The following is an 18,236-nucleotide window of genomic DNA, read 5'->3' as shown; positions in this document are numbered from 1 at the left end:
GAGTGCAGACAGTCCACACATGTTTGAATTGCGTGTGATTTTCTGATTGGCAGGTTTTACGGGTACTTTCCAGGCAGCAGATTTTTGGGTACGTCGTTCTGTCTCGTTCATGTCTCTTAGGTGTAAATGGCTTTGACCCCGGGACTTTTCTCTTTGTGCTGGTGCGTCAGGATGAAGCTGTGCACTATGGCTAAGGGGGTCCTGAAAGCCACTCTGGGCCTATGGGAAACGCGAGCCTCTGGGTTGTGACCTGGAGGCCCACGATGTCCAGACTGACCGTCTCCAGCACCCCGAGGCATCCGCAGGGCCCACTCTTGCACCTTGAACCTGTCTAAAATTGCCTTTCTAGAGAAATGCAGAGAGTGGGTTGTTGCACCATCTTGGCGAGCATTGCTTCAGATAACCTGGTTAACCCGTGTCCGCCTCTTGTCATTTCTTGCAGATGGTCACAAGAACGAAGAAAATATTTGTAGGCGGGTTATCTGCGAACACTGTGGTGGAAGATGTAAAGCAATATTTCGAGCAGTTTGGCAAGGTAAGCGGTGTGTGTGGGTGCCCTGATGCGCCTAGAAGGGGCTGCGGTGGCCCCTGCCTTTGCCACAGCTGTGTCCTTCAAAAGCTGTGCCCTTGAACTTGGCCGTCAAGATTGAAGTGAAATTCGGCAGAAGCTGAGATGGAGGAGCCCAGCCTGCGGTTGGCACGGTGCCCACGTGCCTGCAGGAGCAGACAGAGTGGCCTTTGAGCGCGGTGATGCTGGCATTTGCTGGCCACTTGGGGCCGGGGCCGGGAGCTGGCAGTGGCGGAAGCTGGGAGGGATGCGGGCCTGAGTCACAGGGCAGGGGCTCCTGCAGAAGCTGCTGGAAGCCTGTGAGGCGGCTGGCTTCCTCTGTGCCTTTCTGAATAACGGGTGGAGAGAGGGGGGCCCCCTGGCGCCCTTTGCAGCTGAACCCTTCCCTGTCAAGTGCCCAAGGAAACCCAGGAAGGATGCTGGGCCTGTACCTGTCAGAATGTCTGGGAGGCAGCAGCAGAGTTACCCCCTGGGTTATGCTGCTGGAACCGGCTGAGAGCAACCCGGAATGCCCCAGATCAGTCAGGAAAAGGAGTGTGGGGGCGTGTGTGCCAGACAGACGGAGTCTGACAGACAGACAGGATGCGGAGCCATGGTGCTGTGTTTATGTAATTCAGCCTCTTCCTAGTTGGTGGGGGAGCCGGTGGCTCTTCCCAAGGATGACATGCTGCCTCAGGAAGCTGCCTCAGGGCCCCAGCAGGGCAGCTTGTGGGGGATTGACCCCGTTGGACCCTGTGTCGCAGGAGGCTGGCAGGCCAAGCGTCTGAGCTTTCTGCTTCCTGCATCTGTGAGTGGTTGTGGGCATTATCCTGGGAGCCAGGTGTGAGATGGCTCCTTCTGCACAGGTCTGTGTCCCCTCTTCCCCCCCAGCCCCTGCTGAGGGGCTGACATAGCAGGGCTGTGTCCGTCAGACAGCCCTGCTCCTGTTCTAAGCTTCCTTGCTCCACCCCTTCTCATCGCTGTCACGCTTGTCTTGGGTGGCACAAAGGTACTGTGCCCACTGTGCAGTCTGAAGGTTCTGTGCTTATTCATTTGCCCAAGGCGATGGGCAGCAGTGACCCTGTCCCCAGGTGTGTCCAGTCGTGAGCTGCTGTCTGGGAAGAGTGCCCTGTCCTCTATTTAGCCTCTAAATGGAGATTTTTTTTTTTTTTTTTTTTTGGTCTCCGGTCTTAATAAATTTCTTCATGGATAGGAGAACATGCAACAAAGAGAAACCAGCCTTCTCCAGCCCAGCCTTGCATTCACAATGGCACTTAGCTGCCCTTCCAGGTCGGTCACGGATGACGCCTTCCCTGCGGCAGTGTCTGCTGCGTCGGTCGGGGGCTGGTTCACTCTGGCTGATTCTGAAGAATAGCTGAGTGTGTCGGCGGTGGGTGATCCTGTGCATTATCATACTTCTCTTCCAGACGGATTGAGAGCACCAGGGGGGGTGTGCTCATCGCCCAGCCCCAGCCTGCCTGGAAATAATTAAAAGAGACAAGTCCAGCTCGCATAATGGAAGGCTCTGGAGTGTGAGCCTCTTTGCTACCGTTCCGCCTTTCAGACAGGCCAGGGTTAGTGTTTGCAAACATGAGGTGGGATTGCTTTTCGAGCCATAACCTGCCTTGGAATCTCCTGGGCCTGTTTGTGGTGTCAGGGAAGTTGATGCTTCCCAGATGGGCTGTTAGCATATTCCAGACAGGCTTGTGCTTGCACATCTCCGCACATTCCCAGCTCTGGGTTTCTTTCTCTTTCTCTTTTTCCTCTCTCTTCCTGTCTTCCTGTCGTTTTTTTCATTAACACTCACAGTTGTGACCCAATATGCCAGCAGTGGGAGGCTCTTCAAGCTTTGGCCAGGCCCAGGGAAGCAACCATTGCTGCCCGAGAACACTCGTCCCCTTGTCTGGGAGGCAGTCACACTCTTCGCTGGCCAGGCCCTCACCCGGTCTGAAGCCGTTCGGTTAATTTTGCAGTAACATTTGTGGATTCCAGCAGGATGGATAAACTTACAAAGTGTTTCATTAAATGACTAGGGAGGTGCCTGGCTGGCATGGCTCAGTGTTTGAGCGTTGACCTATGAACTAGGAGGTCTCGGTTCAATTTCCGATCAGGGCACATGCCTGGGTTGCAGGCTTGATCCCCAGTATGAGGTGTGTAGGAGGCAGCCGATCAATGGTTCTCTTTCATCATTGATGTTTCTAACTCTCTCTCCCTTTCCCTTCATCTCTGAAGTCAATAAAAATATCTACACTAATAAAAAAGAAAGATGCAAATTGACTGTACCTTTGTGACACCCACCAGCTAATCAGGAATGAACATGCAAATTAACCCAACAAAGATGGTGGGTTAATTTGCATACACAGGCAACAATGCCACTGCCCAGCTGCTCCGGGCCTCTGGGTAGTGTGGGAAGGCGGAAAGGCGGCTCTAGGCCACAGCAAAGGCAGAAAGGTGGCTCTGGCCAGAGCAAAGGTGGTTCTGGCAGCCACAAATCTTGCACAAATCTTCGTGCATCAAGCCTCTAGTATTTAAATAAAAAGGCTAGAGAGGCTTTTGAATGTATCGAAACCATAACACACTGTGTGCTCATGTTTTAGTAGCTTGTTTCATACATTTGTGGGTCTGTCTTCAGAATAGCTTATTCCTCCTTTGGCTGGTGGCTGGTGTTCCCTTGGGTAGGCCCATCGCCTCTCAGGATTCTGGTATAATTCAGTTGAATCCAAATGATCAAAGGCGAGAGACTCTGCTTGTGGGCCTTAGATCAAAGACTTGAAGGGAGGTAACAGGTAAGTTGACAAATTGATCTACCCTTCAGCAGTTTGTATTCTGGGTGAAGTAAGTAGGATACACACACACACACACATACACACACCCCTGAAGTATACACAAACATGTTCCTGACTCTGTAAAGTTGTTTGGGGCTCTTTTCAGTTGGTTTATTGCAGATTAAGGAGTGTAGTTTTATTATTTAGTGAGTTCATACTCAGTGTTGGATACTGGGTCAAGCCATTGACTTATTTCACATCATTTAATTTTCCTCCGGGAGGCTGATGGAGGTACTGCCCAATTTGTAGATTGTTAAGTCTTTGACTCAAGGTCACAGCACCCTGAAGGATAGAGTGGGATGCAGACTCCCCCTCCAGGCTTGTCTGGTAACAGAACCTGAACTCTGGGCCCCATTCTCTGCTGATAAAGCCGGAGGATGTAGGGACGGGAGATGCAGGGGAAAGGGAAAGCCCCCTTGTGTGTCTTGGGCAGTGCTGGGCACCTGCACGTGCAGTGCCTCACTGCACAGTGGGTTTTGGTATCATCAGCCCATCCGGAGAAGGTGGACAGTAAGGGTCAGAGAGGTTAAGTGACAGCTTGATCACCCAGGTAAGGCAGTATAACAGCCAGAACTCACACCCTCCCTCCTCTTTCTCTGAGTCTAGAACTTTCCATCCTTCTCCAGTTTCCATTCAGGGTTCGCTGTTCTCTTTTTAGGTTTCCCTCGCTGTCATTCCTCTCTCCTCTCCAGCATCCCTTCTTGCTCAAGGTGGCAGCTGCTTCAACTGTTTATTTCAGGTGGCAATCAAGATGGCTAAGACTGCTATCATGGGACTGAGCTAAGGGAGTTTAAATGTCATTACTGTAAGTGGAGTGGGTGTGGAATGACACACCGAGAGCTTTAAATAACTCAAACCCTTTTGTGTTTTCCTCCTACCTTTCTCCCAGAAGATTTACCCCCACCCCCACCCCAGATTAGGGATGTCTTTACTTGTTTATATTTCAGATGAGATCACGAAGTGTGGCCATTGGCCTAAGGTTTTGTCTAACTTGGATGGCCACCCCCACCCACTGGGTGGCAGCTCTGATGTTGTCATTGGATAGAAGTGAGGTAGAAGTTATTCCGAGCCCTGGTGCTGGGCCTGACCCCACTGTGATACCTGAACTAGCCGTTTCCTTCCTGGCCTCAGTTTCTCACCGAGGGAAGGGGTTGAAAGAGGTGTCACAGTCAGACAGAAAACATTTTTGGATCTGCAAAGCATATAGTCTATGCCACAGCTACTCACTTCTGCTGTTGTGTGGAGAAACAGCCATAGCAAACAATTGGGTGTTGCTGTGTTTCAATAAAACTTTATTTACAAATACAGGTGGTGGGCCGCATTTGGCCTCTGGGCCATAGTTTGCCAGCCAGTGGACTAGAGTATTCTTAAGGTTGGTTTCAAGCTTGAAAATCTAATAAATTGGAGAGTGTTTGCACATACTTAGAAAGTATGATATCTAAAGACTGTAACTAAAAAGATAGATAGATATCTAAAGACTGTAACTAAAACTGGGTATTATCAATAGGGTAATGAGCATGATATAATAAGCAAAACAGTCATAAGGGTGGCTGGGTTCATTGCTGGGCTCCAGATGCAGGGACACTGAGGATTCTCTCTTTGGAAACAGCTGCTGTTTAGAAGTGGGACTCTTCATCCTCTGGGTAAGAGCCAGCAGAATTGTAGAGTATTTCCAACTCCCTATTACACATGTGAGGTCTAACTTAACGAAGACCCAGAATTTGTGAAGTTCTGATTTTATTATGAAGATTCCTTGAGTTGATGTTTCTGAATTAGAGGGATGTGTGCTCTGTGCTTGGTTTTTTAATGCCTTTTAAAATTTGATTTCCAAGGCTGTCAGTCAAAGCAGGAAGAACATCTGTCACGTTGATGACAGAACTGATGTTGAGAAAGGTCAGTAAGTTGTCCAAGATCACATTTTTGCACAATCCAGCCCTCACCTCTTTCTGCTGTTCATTAAACCTTCCCTCCCATTTTAGCCTAAGCAGCCCCATGCTCAGAGGGAGCAGGTTTGGTTCATTTGTCAGGACCGTTGATATATGGTAATTTATTTTACTGCTTGAGGTTTCCTAGTGGACGTTATCTGAGCTCATGATTTGATACATCCAAGAATGATGTATACAGACCATCCCAAAAAATGGCACGCAAACGATGCTCTAGATAGCGCACACAGGCCCTGCCGATCCACCGGCCTGCCTGCCACCGCTCTCCCCACACCGCCATCCCGAATAACTAACGCAGCTTGGTAATTAAAAAGCACTGGGATCAAAGCAAGTCCATGTGCTTGGGTTTCCTCCTCCTCCCCTTGGGGCCCCTCCTTCAAGGACCAGCTTCTTGCATTCTCACTTATAGGATTTGGGAGATCAGAAAGGGGCCTTTAAACGTAATGGATTCTCGGCTGCGTCCCGGATGGAGCCGTCCTGCATCTTCCAGCGTCCACCTCGATGATGGGGCCTCTCGGTGCGCGCTTTCGAGGTGACTCGCACTTTATGTAACTCCCGTGAAAGCAAAGCAGCCGCATCTGGAGGCTTCCAATTATACTTCACATGGTGAACTGTGTAATTAGTTTGGAAGACTTACGCTTAGTCATTGGTTTACCCTAATCGGCTTTGGCTTTCCCCACCAACAAAGTGAGCTTATTTTGCTAAGCTGAAACGACTCTGCACCCTTTGTTCCAGCCTTTTATTGTCTCATTCCTTTCATTCTGTTTTACTGCCAAAGTTCTGTTTCATTAGGCCTACAAGTCATTTCCAATTCAGTGGGCTGCTACAATCCGGCCTTTATCACTCGCTGCCCTGGTTCCCATGTCCCTTCTGGGCCAGTGCCCGAATTTGTGGTTTGACATGAGAGTTTTAACCCCTTCCTGGGCCAGCCCCGCATTGTGGCGGATGGGAAAGGAAGGCCTTCAAGTGACCGGCTTGGGAAGTTACAGCCCTTTAGGTCTCATCAAAGGGGAGCCCGTGAAAAACGAGGTGAAAAGGGTCCTTGGAGTCTCTTTGTTGGATTGGGTTGTGTGGGGGCTCATAAAAGTTAACTGGAGTTACAGAGAATGGCGTGTGAAGGCTTTTGGGAAGAGAAAAATGGAAAACCAGAATGAATTGGCTTTTTCTTACAGCGAGGCCTTATGTATTCCGCTCCTGTGTGACACCTGCTAGTTTCAGCTCAGGTTTTACGTGCAGGCCCGATGGTGGCGTCCACCCCGCTGCTCAGACACTCCTTTTGATGCTGTATGTGTGAGTACAATAAGACCTAGAATAAAAATGCTACAAAGGCTACAGATTCTAGAGAAAATAAATAAGCAGGTTACCATGTCCCCGAGACTGGACTGTGATCCCCAGGCAACATTGCATTGCTCGCCAGTGTGTGCGGTAGATGGGAAGCTCCGTGCAGTGCTCGGTCCTCTCCGATCAGGCGTGGAAAACAAAAGTCCCGCCTGCTCTTTGTGGGCATCCACGCTCCCAGGAGGCATTTGTCTTCTGAAGTGGTTTGTGCAGGTGGACTGCCTGCGAGGCGGTCGGCGGCCCGGGCCTCGCCTGTCATCTGCTTGCCGTTGCTGTGCAAGCTTTGATGTTCCTCAGACCCTGAACCATGACTGCAGAGCGGACCAGGAAGGACCGTTGGCCTCTCCCCTTCCGGGCCGGCCAGGCTGAAGGCTACTTTTGTGTTTAAATTCTCTTCCTGTAATCGCCCGAACAAGGCCAACACTGTCCTCATGTTTTATTAATCCTCTGTCTGGTTTGTGTCAGGCTCTCCCTTCGGAAGTGTGTCATACGGGGAGGGGACTTTATTTGCCCTCTGACCCCTGGCACAGTTGCTGCGTGCGAAGGTTGCAGTTAGCAAACAGGAGGATCCTGCTCCTCTGCCTGCCTCAGCCTTCTGGGCCTTGTGGGCCAGGTGGCAGCGGGCAGGCGGGCAGGTCCCCACGGTAATATGATCCCCGGGCTTTGCAGGTGACCCTTCCTGCAGGAACTCTGTGTTCTCCTGGGGAACTTTTCCTCCACAGACCGACCCCTGCTGCAGCTGGTGGATGGAGCCTGTCTCTCTCTCTCTTTCCCTCCCCCACTCCACTCCCACCCTCCCTAAAGCTCCTGAAATAGATCAGTGGGTTTCTAGGAAAGCTTCCCATTTTCCTTTTAGTGTATAAAATATAGCCAGCTGTTGTTAGGCAAATGCATCAGACATTATTATTTCTCTGTTAACCGTGTTTTTAAAACTACAAGTAGAAAAATGGGATGCCTTCTGGGGAGCAAGCTGGGAAAACTTGGAGATGATGGGAATCAGATGCCATGGCCGTCCTCGGAGTAGGTAGAGGAACAGGCCCCAGCTTTGGCTGGCCTCGCTGTGAGACTGTGCTCCCCAGGAGGGCTTCGCATTATTGAATGTTTCTAGGAGGCCCTGAAGGGGGAGGCAGGGGAGCCCTCAGGCAGGAAGCAGTTAAGAGCCAGGGAGGGGGGCCTAGCGGCTCCACCAGCTCACCTTCCCAGAGCCTCCCGGCAGCCTCAGAGGACATCACTGACAATGGGGTTGTTTGCATGAGAAAGAGCGCCTTTCTTCCCCTGGATGAACTTCAGTGGGAACTGAGAGTGTCTGAGAAATCAGGGTTCAGGCTTGCACCAGCGGGTGCAAGGAGTGGTTCTTAAGGGAGAGAAAGCTCGGTTCATTGAGATTTGGCATAGAAATCGAATTCCATTGTTTTGTGGAGTGAACATTGATATGGAGATTCCTGCCCGTCCCCTCACCCCTCCAGTCGGACACCCCATTACGTGGGCTGGTGAATGCTTTTCTTTTTTCTTCTTCTTTTTTCTTTCCTTCTTTTGTCCATTGAGAATTAGTCTTCTGTTGAATGGCCGGATTTGTCAAGTTACCACCCTCTAAATTTTTACAGCTCTGTGTGTTCAGACTTGATATTTGTGAATTAGCTGAAAGTGGGCTGCCAGTCGGCCGTCTATTTACATTCGAGGCCATCTAAGTGAGAGCCCCAGAAAAAATGTTAATATGCAGAAAGAGGCAGAAGGGTTGAGTTTCTGCCTGTTGCTAACCTCACCACTGCCTTTAAAACCAATCATGAGGCACACGGCTGATATTTAATAGCTTTTAGCTGATTATTTTTCTTCTCCTCCTCTTTCTTTTCTCTCCAAGCTGACCTGGGTGTACTTGAGCGGAAATGAAGTCATCCACATGCTGAATTAGAATAATCACAGGCCTCCAAGAATGAAATGGAAGCAGAGATTAAATGGTAGAGGGGAAAGCTGGCATTAATAAGCACCAGAAAAACTTTGCATAAAATAAATAGGAGATTTGATAGATTGAATTTGTATATGCATTTTTCCTCACGTCGTTTTGTCTTCCTAGCATCCAGTTACTGGCAAAGTGGGGTTTGATTCATGTCAAGCCCACATACCTTCTGCAGCCTGGGTGATGGCCCTTTCTTTCTCGTGGGACATGTGTGTGGCCAGGATGTTTCCAGGATAGAAGAATCTGGGTGGAGGGGCTGTTCCTGTGAGAGGTTGATTATTACTTCTTGCAAGTGCCTAGGAAAGCAGGGGGAGGGGGTGGGTGGTGGTGGGGGAGGCACCTAGAAGACAGCTCACAGCAGGGAAGCAATAGCTCTGGACAGATTCCTGATTCTAGAGAATAAGTCTGGGCGGGAAGGAGGTTGGGTGACCACCTCTCCTGATTTTCTTAGGACCAACTGGGTTTCCAGAAACTCTGACCTGCACACCACTCTAAATAAGAAGGAGGTGGGAAAAGTCAAGACACTTGGGCCTGAAATCTGAAAGTGGGTGACACCTTCCTTGACCAAAGGATTTAAATCTCCCTCCCTGTGTGTTCTAGAGAACACTTCCTCCCTGTTTACAATCTGTCCTCCTTATTTAATGGCCACTGGCCACTGGGGGCAGGAGCCAGTAAGGAATCCACACACCATAAGGGCCAGTTCTTGTTAATGGAGCAAGTGGCCTGGGGAAGGCAAGACAGACAGACGGACCCGCATCCTGGGGCACAGGGCTGCTCATCATTGACATGGAGCGGAGGACCACTTTGGGCTCCTACTCGGGGATTATTTCGACGTCTCTTGAAATAAAAATGTCTGCGCCGTGTGTGGAAAAGTGAGCTTCTTGTTGTCAAAGAGCAAAATAAGGATTTAATTAGATTAAAAGCCCAGCAGAGAGCTTTGTTTACAGGAAGGTGTTTTAGGTGGTCTGTGGAGGAAGATGTAATTTATGGACTGGGATTAGTTGTAAATTAGAGACTTTTGGCTGTTGAGGTCGCTCAGGGTCCTTTATAATTGGCGGCAGAGGTAAATAAATGTTTTCAGACTGGCTATTGTTTGAGAAATGTTAGTGCTTGGGGAAGAAAAAACAGCCTAAAGTGTTTTTCACTTAAAGGAACAGAGAGCGTGGGATGGTGGTGAGAGGCATCTTCCTGACCTGATTCCGAGCTTTCTTAGGGATGGCAGAAGGGTTGTGCAAGCGCCGGGGAGTCAGATGCTGGAGTTTTCCAAGGAGCTTGCCGGTTCTCTGACATGGAAACGAATATTTCTGGGTTTTGTCTTTTAAAAAGACAAAAATTTTCTTCATTTATGGATGGATATGTTTGGCCCAAAGGATTTATTGATGTCACGACTCTCCATTCCAACTAAGTTGGCATCTGTGCTCAGATTCAGAGATTCCTGTTTGCTCAGACCTTTCATGGGTCGTGTCTTATAGTTGCTCCAACAGCCTTGTGAGCTAGGAGGAGTGACCCCATTTTATTTTTATTTAAAAGATATATTTTTATTGATGTCAGAGAAGAAGGAAAAGGGAGAGAGAAACATCAGTGATAAGAGAGAATCACAGATTGGCTGCCTCCTGCACACCTCCCTACTGGGGACTGAGCCCACAACCTGGGCACGTGTCTCAACTGGAAATCGAACTGGGATGTCCTGGTTCATAGGTCGACCCTCAACCACTGAGCCACACCAGCCGCCCAGGAATGTCCCCATTTTAAAGTTAGGGAAGGAGGGCTGGGAGAGCAGAAGCGACTTGCTTGGCTATCTCAGCTGGGGAGCAGCGGGTGCAGGCTGCAGGCCCTGCCCCCTGGTGAGGAGGCCTGGGGCTGCCGCTCCAGAGCTGCTCACCTGGGGCCACCTCCCTTGGCTGCGTGGGTGCTGTGCCTCGCAGTCTGCAGCGCCACGAGGTTGATGGGACGCATTTTCCAGGAAACTGACTGTGACTCTACGATTGTTTGTTTAAAACTTATCCTATTTAAACAAATATTATGACACAGAATACAAAATTTGTGAAATTGTTTTGAAATGCCATGAGGCCTGGAGACGCTTCCGGATAGCTGCTGGCTACAGTAGCCTCCGTCTCCCCGCATTCGGCCGTCCCCGATTTACTTGAACATGAGGAGTTCTTGGGTAGAAACTTGAGAATCACTGCCGTTTAGCATAGGGATTGGCATGCTTTTTCTGTCAAGGGCCAGATAATGAATGACTGCTTTCAGTTTTGTGGCCCAGATGGTCTCTCACGACCATTCACCTCTGCTGTGGTAACAGGACAGCAGCCACAGGCAGGATAAGAATGAAATGTTGTGATTGTGTTCCAATAAAACTTTATTTACAAAAATCAGAAGGCTCCTGGAGTTGGCCTTCCACCATCATGTGCTGGGCCCCTGGTTTAGCATACTGCCCAACAAGGGTGTGGAGTTTTTATACTTTGAGATCAAATCCAGCTCATCTATTTATTAGCTCAGTAACCTTGGCAAGGTTATTGAACTTCTTTCTCCCTCAGTGTCTTTGTCTGCAGAATGGGGATGAGGATGGTACTCACCACATAGCATTTTCATGACCACTTAAATTAACTATTACATATGCACAGTTGACCCTTGAATGACATGGGTTTGAATTGGGTGGGTTCACTTATACGGTGATCTTTTTAAATGAATAGACAGTTGGCTCTGCATATCCCTGGGTTTCATGTTCTCAGATTCAACCAGCCATAGCAAAAAATGGTATTTTTGATTCACGGTTGGGAATCCACGGAGGACCTACTATAGGCATGTTCTGTGCTATTTTATGTAAGGGTCTTGAGCATCTTTGGATTTGGGTATCCACTGGGGTCCCGTGGATACTGAGGAATGAATGTAGTTAAGTTTTTGGGGAGTCAAAAGCTATACATAGTTTTTGACTGCAGGATTGGGCATGGTCAGTGCCCCTTACCTATGTGTTGTTCACGGGTCAGCTAGTTCTTAGCATTCTGCTAGCAACAGAGTAAGTGCTTATAAATATTGGAAACATTAGCTGCTGTTATTTTCACCTTCCGACCTGGCTTCAGTCTCTAGAGTTGCTCTTCCAGCCCTATCCAGCAATAGTCCTCCACTCGTCGTCCCCGCACCCCCCCCCCCCCCCGCCCCCTTCTGTCCTCTGAGTGCGCTTATCACTCAGTTCTTCCACCCACTTGGGGATAACACAAATTGAGAAGTCTTTTCTGGGTCCTCTCAGCTGTAAGTTGGAGATTCAGTTTTGTGTAGTTTCCGATGGCATGTACCTCAAGTTTAACCCACCCACACTGATGCTTCCAGTTTGTGGAAGTCACTTCAGGTTGCTCTGGCTTGGATGGAAAATTATGAACTGATGTAATCCATAAGAGAATTCTTCTGGTTGGTCCCTGCCGATAAACTTTTTAAACTCATTTGAATAATTAAACTTTTTTTTGTTTTGTTTGTGGGGGCTAAGGGATACTGTCTGGAAACTGTCCCAATATCATTTAGCATTACCCTCTTGAGAGAGCTTTCCACATCCTCATTTAAGTTTCCTTTCCTTTTTCTTTACATATGATTCTAATAAGCGTTGTTTTCTGGTCTTTTAATTTATAGCAAATATTAGGATGGTAGGAAGATGCTAATAAAGCCAATGTAAAGCAGGAGGGAGGAAAACCTATAAAAACAAAAAGCCTTTGATCCTAAAAAGAACCGCATGGCTAAGCCCATTTAGTGCAGGGAAGCAGCTGTCCCTCCTCCTCGCGTCCAGAAGGCATCTTGTCCGCGCCTCATGCATCCTTCATTGTTTATTGATCCGTTCAGCAGATCTTGGTTGTCTTCCGGGCGCCGGGCACTGAGCTAGCTAGGACCAAGGGCATATCAGCAAACAAAACAGACAAGATCCCTGCTTACTTGTTGTTTAAGTCTTAGCTAAGATGGAGTGGGGAGGACCAGTCAAGAGCAAGCAAATAAATAATAAAAACAAAGGAATTATAAATTGTCTCAAAGCAAACAAGCTAGGAGCTGAGAGAATCCATATGGGAGTGGAATGGAGGAGTTGTGGTTTAGCAAGAAAAAAGTCAAATACACGTAACTTCTTTGCCCCACAAGGCCCTGCTTACTCACTGTGTGGCACCAGGACTGGCCCGGCACCTGGGCCGTAGTTGGCACTCAGTAAATAGTGGTGGAATGAATGGACCCTCTGTATCAGAGGGCATGGCTTTGCCAGCCATTGGGGGAATTTCAAATGGTAAAATTATGACCTTTCTTTTTAAAAAACGGGGCTTTAAGAGAATGTATTTTGTTATCTGGAGCATTTCCGTATGTGGAACCAACCCGTCATTTCCCTGAAGCGCAGGAGAAATGTGCTGTTTCCATCCTGCGAGGAGAGCTCGCTGGGACTAAGGGGCCCTCTGGGCGGGGCGGGGCGGGGCGGGGCGCAGCGGGTCCGCGGCCTTTGCTGGAGCAGGGACATTCCCAGGTGGGTCCTGGCGTAGGGGTAGACAAGGAGCTGCTTCAGAGAAGGGACAAGAGAGGAGGGTAAAAAATGGCTACACGCTTCTCCTGTGTCATCTTCTCCCCTGCTCGTGTCTGTCTTTGGTGTAAGGAAAGCAATGGAGGTGCTAAGTGGAAGGTATTAAGTAGGGTCTGTGGTTTTCAGAAACCGGTGGGAACATGGACTCATCTCGACTCAGATGCAGGGATCTTCTCAGGATGGGGGCACTAGGCAGGGACTGGGCCACTCCGCCCCCCATACTTGCTGTTTTGTGATTGGCCAGACTGAGGAGTGAAAATGGGTCCAATCACATTAAGCCAAAGCATAGACATCTCTGATGTTGGGAAATCTGTGGGCGGAGAGAACTTGTTTGTGAGTACCTTCCTCCTCTCCCCTCCATCCCCCCCGCCCCACACCATCCTGCCGCTGGACAACAGAAGGATGCCATTAGCATCTATTGCCAGGCTCTTGGGAATTATCTGGGTTGCATGGGATGAAGTAGAGTGATTCTGGACTTTGGAATCAGGAAAACTTGAGCTGGAATCCAGGTGCCACCATTTGCTGTTAGCGTTGTGACCTTGCACTGCTGATTTCACTGTCCTGAGCCTTCTTTTTTGTCCAAGTTTCATTGATAGGGGGTTTGGGAGAATTAAGAGACATGTTTGCCCAGTGTGTCTGCCATGTGGCTGTTCAATGACAGTCTCTCGTCTTTGCATTCATATTCTCCCCACCCCTCCCCTCTCTGTTACACACACACACACACACACACACACACACACACACACACACACCCCTACCTGGTGGTGAAGTCCCACACTGCTGACTTCTCCCAGGCTCACCCTCTCCTACAAACACCTTAATCTGCACAATGCGCTTCCTCTGTGCCAAGTGGATTGCTGTGCATTTTTAGAGAACTAGTTTCTTTCCCTCCCAGTCTCTGCCCCCATCCCTCTGGACCCATCAGACACATCCCGAGCCGCAGAGGCCTGCCTCTAAGATCCTGCTAGATCTAACCAGCTGGAGCGGCTGCCTGGGGGAGGCCGAGGGGAGGACTTGGCTTTTTCCCCCTCTTATGCTAATGAAGCGAATATGGCAAGGAGTCACAATATTTTCTTTCCAGGCAAAGAAATGTTGTAGTAGGAGCAACAGCATGCAGGGGAAGCAAATGCGATCTCTCTGGATTCTCTCGAGGGAGGACTAGGACAAATTGTCAGCTTCTGTTGAGAAGATAATGCTCTCACTATGATAAATGCCAAGTTTCTATTGAAAAGCACCATTTTCACGGTGGCGTTCCCGAGCACGTGGTGCACGCCTGGCAGTGGAGGCCGACTGCGCAGGAGAGCGGATGTTGGTGGGGGATTTGTTTGCCTGCGACGAGGAATTCGTTTAAAGCAAATGAGAGCGGGCATTAGCAATGTTCTTTTCAGGCAGCTTTCCGTGGCGGACAGGAGTGCTCCAGCACGGCCCGCCCCGAAAACACACCTGTGGGGACACGTCACCCTCCACGGCTGCTTCTTGTTGCATCTGACTCAGAGAAAAGGCGCACTTGGGACCGGAAAGCCACCTATAATCATTTCCCCTCCCACAGGAAGTAGCTGCTGTAATTCACTTGCAGGCAATTTCAGAAAGATAGCCATTTCTCCCTTCTCGTGGTCCGGGATGTTTCCAATGACTGTCTGCTTATAACATACCTTCTCGGCAGGGGCATGTCTGGTCATAGTTAATCGAACACCACACCCTTGCGGTTGCCTTTTCTGGGGGTGCCTTATGCCAGTGCCTCTTCGCCTCTTCATGATAGCTGGTCTTCCTCATAGGCCTGAGCTCAGGGGAGTCAGGGAGTTCCAGAGCCAGCTCTGAGGATGCTGGGCCACTCAGGACCGCGGCTTGTCTGGGGGCCACGGGACCAGCTGGAGGGGGAAGAAAGAGGTCTTTACCAGGAGTTGTTGACAGGCCCTGCCGGTGGCTATGCTTGTTCGGCTATTAATTCATACAGTGATCCAATTTTTGAGTGTTTGCTTGGTATTAGGCACTTTGTGGGGTCACAGAGATCAGGGATGTGGGTGAGAGGAGGCTAAGGGCGTGCCAACTGCCACTGACGGTTGGCGATGGTGGTGGCTGCTGCCGAATGTCCTTTGTGCCTCTCACGCTTTGCATCTGCCGTCTTGCCTGTTCCCCATGGCAGCCTCTGACGGATGGTCCTGCCTTCATTTGCCTCAGCATCAATGGAAGATGTGCTTGGCAGACGTGTATTCTGGGTTCTCTCTGAGCTGTCTTGCAGGGTAGGAGGAAGCCCACAGGGTATCTCTGCCCTGGATATAGCAGCTCTGCCTGTGCCCGCTTTGGAAAGAACCGATGGAAAATGCTCACTTCCAGAGACCTTGAAAGAAAGAGCTCGACTTGTCATCAGCTGGAGGGCAGGGAGGGAGGCAGAGCTCAAACCGGATGCCTGCTCTCGCTCTTCCCAAGTGGATTAACTGCCGAGGCTACGCCCCAGGATTTTAAAGACTCACCCCTTCTTGCCCAGTTCAGAGTTCCGCTCTGAGATCTTACCCTTGAACCCCACCTGAAGCCAAGTTAGTTGATTTGGCCCAGGGTTGGGCAGTGGACACTGTATTCTCAGTGTTGGAGAACCGAAGAGAGCAAATTATCAGGGTGTCTGAGGCGTAGCTAATCTCAGATGGTTTCCCAGATGCGTTTAACCTGGGCTCTGCCTGTGAATGGATCTGGCAGCCCCAGGAAATAGACAGAGGGGACTCCTCAGATACAGTAGAACAAAACGATAGAACTTAGTGGTTTTCTACAAAACCCTTAACGTGTAACCACTAGAGCACATGTGTCAAACACAAGGCCCGCGGGCCAAATCCAGCCCGCCAGGCCTTGCAATGTGGCCCGCACCGCGCTGTCATCACTGCACTCCGCTGTCAGTTTATGACATTGTCAGTTTATGACTGTTCAGTAAACCATTCGGCCTGCGATTTAGGCTGGATTTTAGATTTTGGCCCCTTCTCTGATTGAGTTCGACACCCCTACAGAGTGAAAGTTTGTAGAAAGTGTTCCAAATTGTGTTCATTCTAGATACCTTTTTTAAACCAAGGCAACAAAAAGGGATACCACTGATTTTCCTATGTGTTGAGTTCTCCCAGGATCATGAAGTCACACTTTCTTACAGGGATTGACAAGCTCACTGGAAAGGACCAGACAGCACAGTATTTTCATACAGTCTCTGCCCCAGCTCCTCAGTGCTGCCATTGTGGTGGATAAGCAGCCATATAGCCAATGAGCATGCTGGGCTGTATTCCAATAAAACTTTATTTATGAAAAACCCCAGCAGGCTAGATTTGTAGGCTGTAACTTGCTGTCCCCCTGCTGTAGACATTCCCGTCCCCAACTTGAGTCTCAAAGAAAGGAATGATTTCATAGGACTGTGGGTCTTTTTAGGGTCAGTCATAAACTGATTTGGGGGACACCCATGTGCTCGTTTGGAAGAACGGCCCTTTTATTACAGACATGCATTAGAAAGATGACATTGTGTGGTCTCGTGCTGTCCCCTCCCTTCCATTTGCAAAAGGCTTTCTAAGTCAGTAGCTTCAAAACCAAGGCCAGCTAGAGGAGTGGAGCACACAGGGCACATGAAGGTGGACAGGTGAGCTGCGATCCTGGGGTCCTGTTATTGCTTGGGCGACTGGCGACCTTGAGGTGACAGGTGCCTTGCGTGGCTGTGGCAGACCCAGAGAGAGGGCTGCACTGGAGAATGTGTGTGCAAAGATGTGCGTGTCACCTCCCACTTGCCTGACCCATTCCCGAATGAGAAAGGTCAAAGTGGGGACTTCTGTGCAGCTTCATACAGTGGATCCTCTCCTCTGCTAACTCACTCCCATGAATGGAGAATTTGGTTGTAATCATTTTTCTAAGAGAAGGGAAAGAAGAAAAAAAAAACCCACCCAGAATCGCATAGATTAATTTGCACTCCTTAAGGCTGTAAAAACCCAATGACATTGATGTGTCGATGAAAATGTGGAAATTAACACTTGGAAATTTTTATATAAAACCTGCATTGAAATTTCAGCTGAACATTCACACACTAAGAAGAGCTCTATACTTAACCCGAAAAGCTCCATTTGATGCAAGCTGCTTATTTTTCCATTGTGGACACGTGGGCTGAGGTTCTTAGTATGAAATGTAATTTACACAAATTAGTCCAAGGCAGGTAGAGTGTGAAATTAAATTGTTGCCTTGATTTCTGTATTCTCTAGTAAGTGTTTCTCTGAAAATGTGTCATTTTTATCCTAGGAACTTCCAAGTATACTTTTACTTATTTATTTTTTTCAAACAGAGCAAAGAAGTCCTTATTGGTGAAGGACATGAAACAACCTTAATTACAGGCCAAAGAGGCATGTTTCACTTTGTTTTGTGGCTAAATATGAAGAGTAAGCCCAACTTGGGCCAGCAGTAGATGTGGAAAATTTAGAATTTAGCATGTCTGTTACATTTTTCTACTACCTGGACCACGCCATTTACTCTCTTTGGCTGTGGCTAGAACATCTAGGTCTCAGGCATGGAGACCTGGAAGGGGCGTGGGAGGCCTTTGCACAGAGAAGAATGCTGAGGCCTAAGAGTAACATTGCAGCCCAAACCAACTTGGCTCAGTGGATATAGCGTCGGCCTGCGGACTGAAGGGTCCTAGGTTTGATTCCGGTCAAGGGCATGTACCTTGGTTGAGGGCACATCCCCAGTGGGGGGTGTGCAGGAGGCAGCTGATAGATGTTTTTCTCTCACTATGTTTCTAGCTCTCTATCCTCTCCCTTCCTCTCTGTAAAAAACCAATAAAATATATTTTAATATAAAAGCAACATTGCTCACTTCTCCCAGGACACCCTGGGTTCTGCTGGGCTCTGGCACCGAGGCCCAGCTGCTGCCCCTCTCTGAGGGCAGTTGTCAGCATCTGGTGTCCCCATTCCAGCAATGGTGTAAGAATGAGCCAAGTATGGAGTGGCCTGGCTCAAACAATTCAAAAGGAAGGAGAGTTGTCACGTGCTCAGAAATAACCTGGATTCTAGCCGAGGGGCCACATTGGAACATCTTAACAAAGGCAAACACGATTTTACCCCCTTTATCAGCAGAATGGCCA

The 18,236-nt window shown here is 49.0% G+C and overlaps 1 protein-coding gene across 7 annotated transcripts in view; it reads left to right on the top strand.

The window, feature by feature from the left end:
- Positions 1–18,236, top strand: part of MSI2 (musashi RNA binding protein 2) — a 360,886-nt gene that overhangs the window by 126,327 nt on the left and 216,323 nt on the right. For all 7 annotated transcript variants that reach the window (XM_084862609.1, XM_084862607.1, XM_084862606.1 and 4 more), the window contains exon 6: positions 443–535. In XM_084862609.1, coding sequence (XP_084718735.1) covers positions 443–535 — 93 coding nt within the window. The remainder of the gene's footprint in view (positions 1–442; positions 536–18,236) is intronic.

The sequence above is a fragment of the Pipistrellus hanaki genome (assembly GCF_964339955.1).
Source record: "Pipistrellus hanaki genome assembly, chromosome: 16".
NCBI lineage: Eukaryota > Metazoa > Chordata > Mammalia > Chiroptera > Vespertilionidae > Pipistrellus > Pipistrellus hanaki.
Note: the sequence above shows the minus strand (reverse complement) of the source record. Positions and strands in the feature narration are given on the sequence as shown.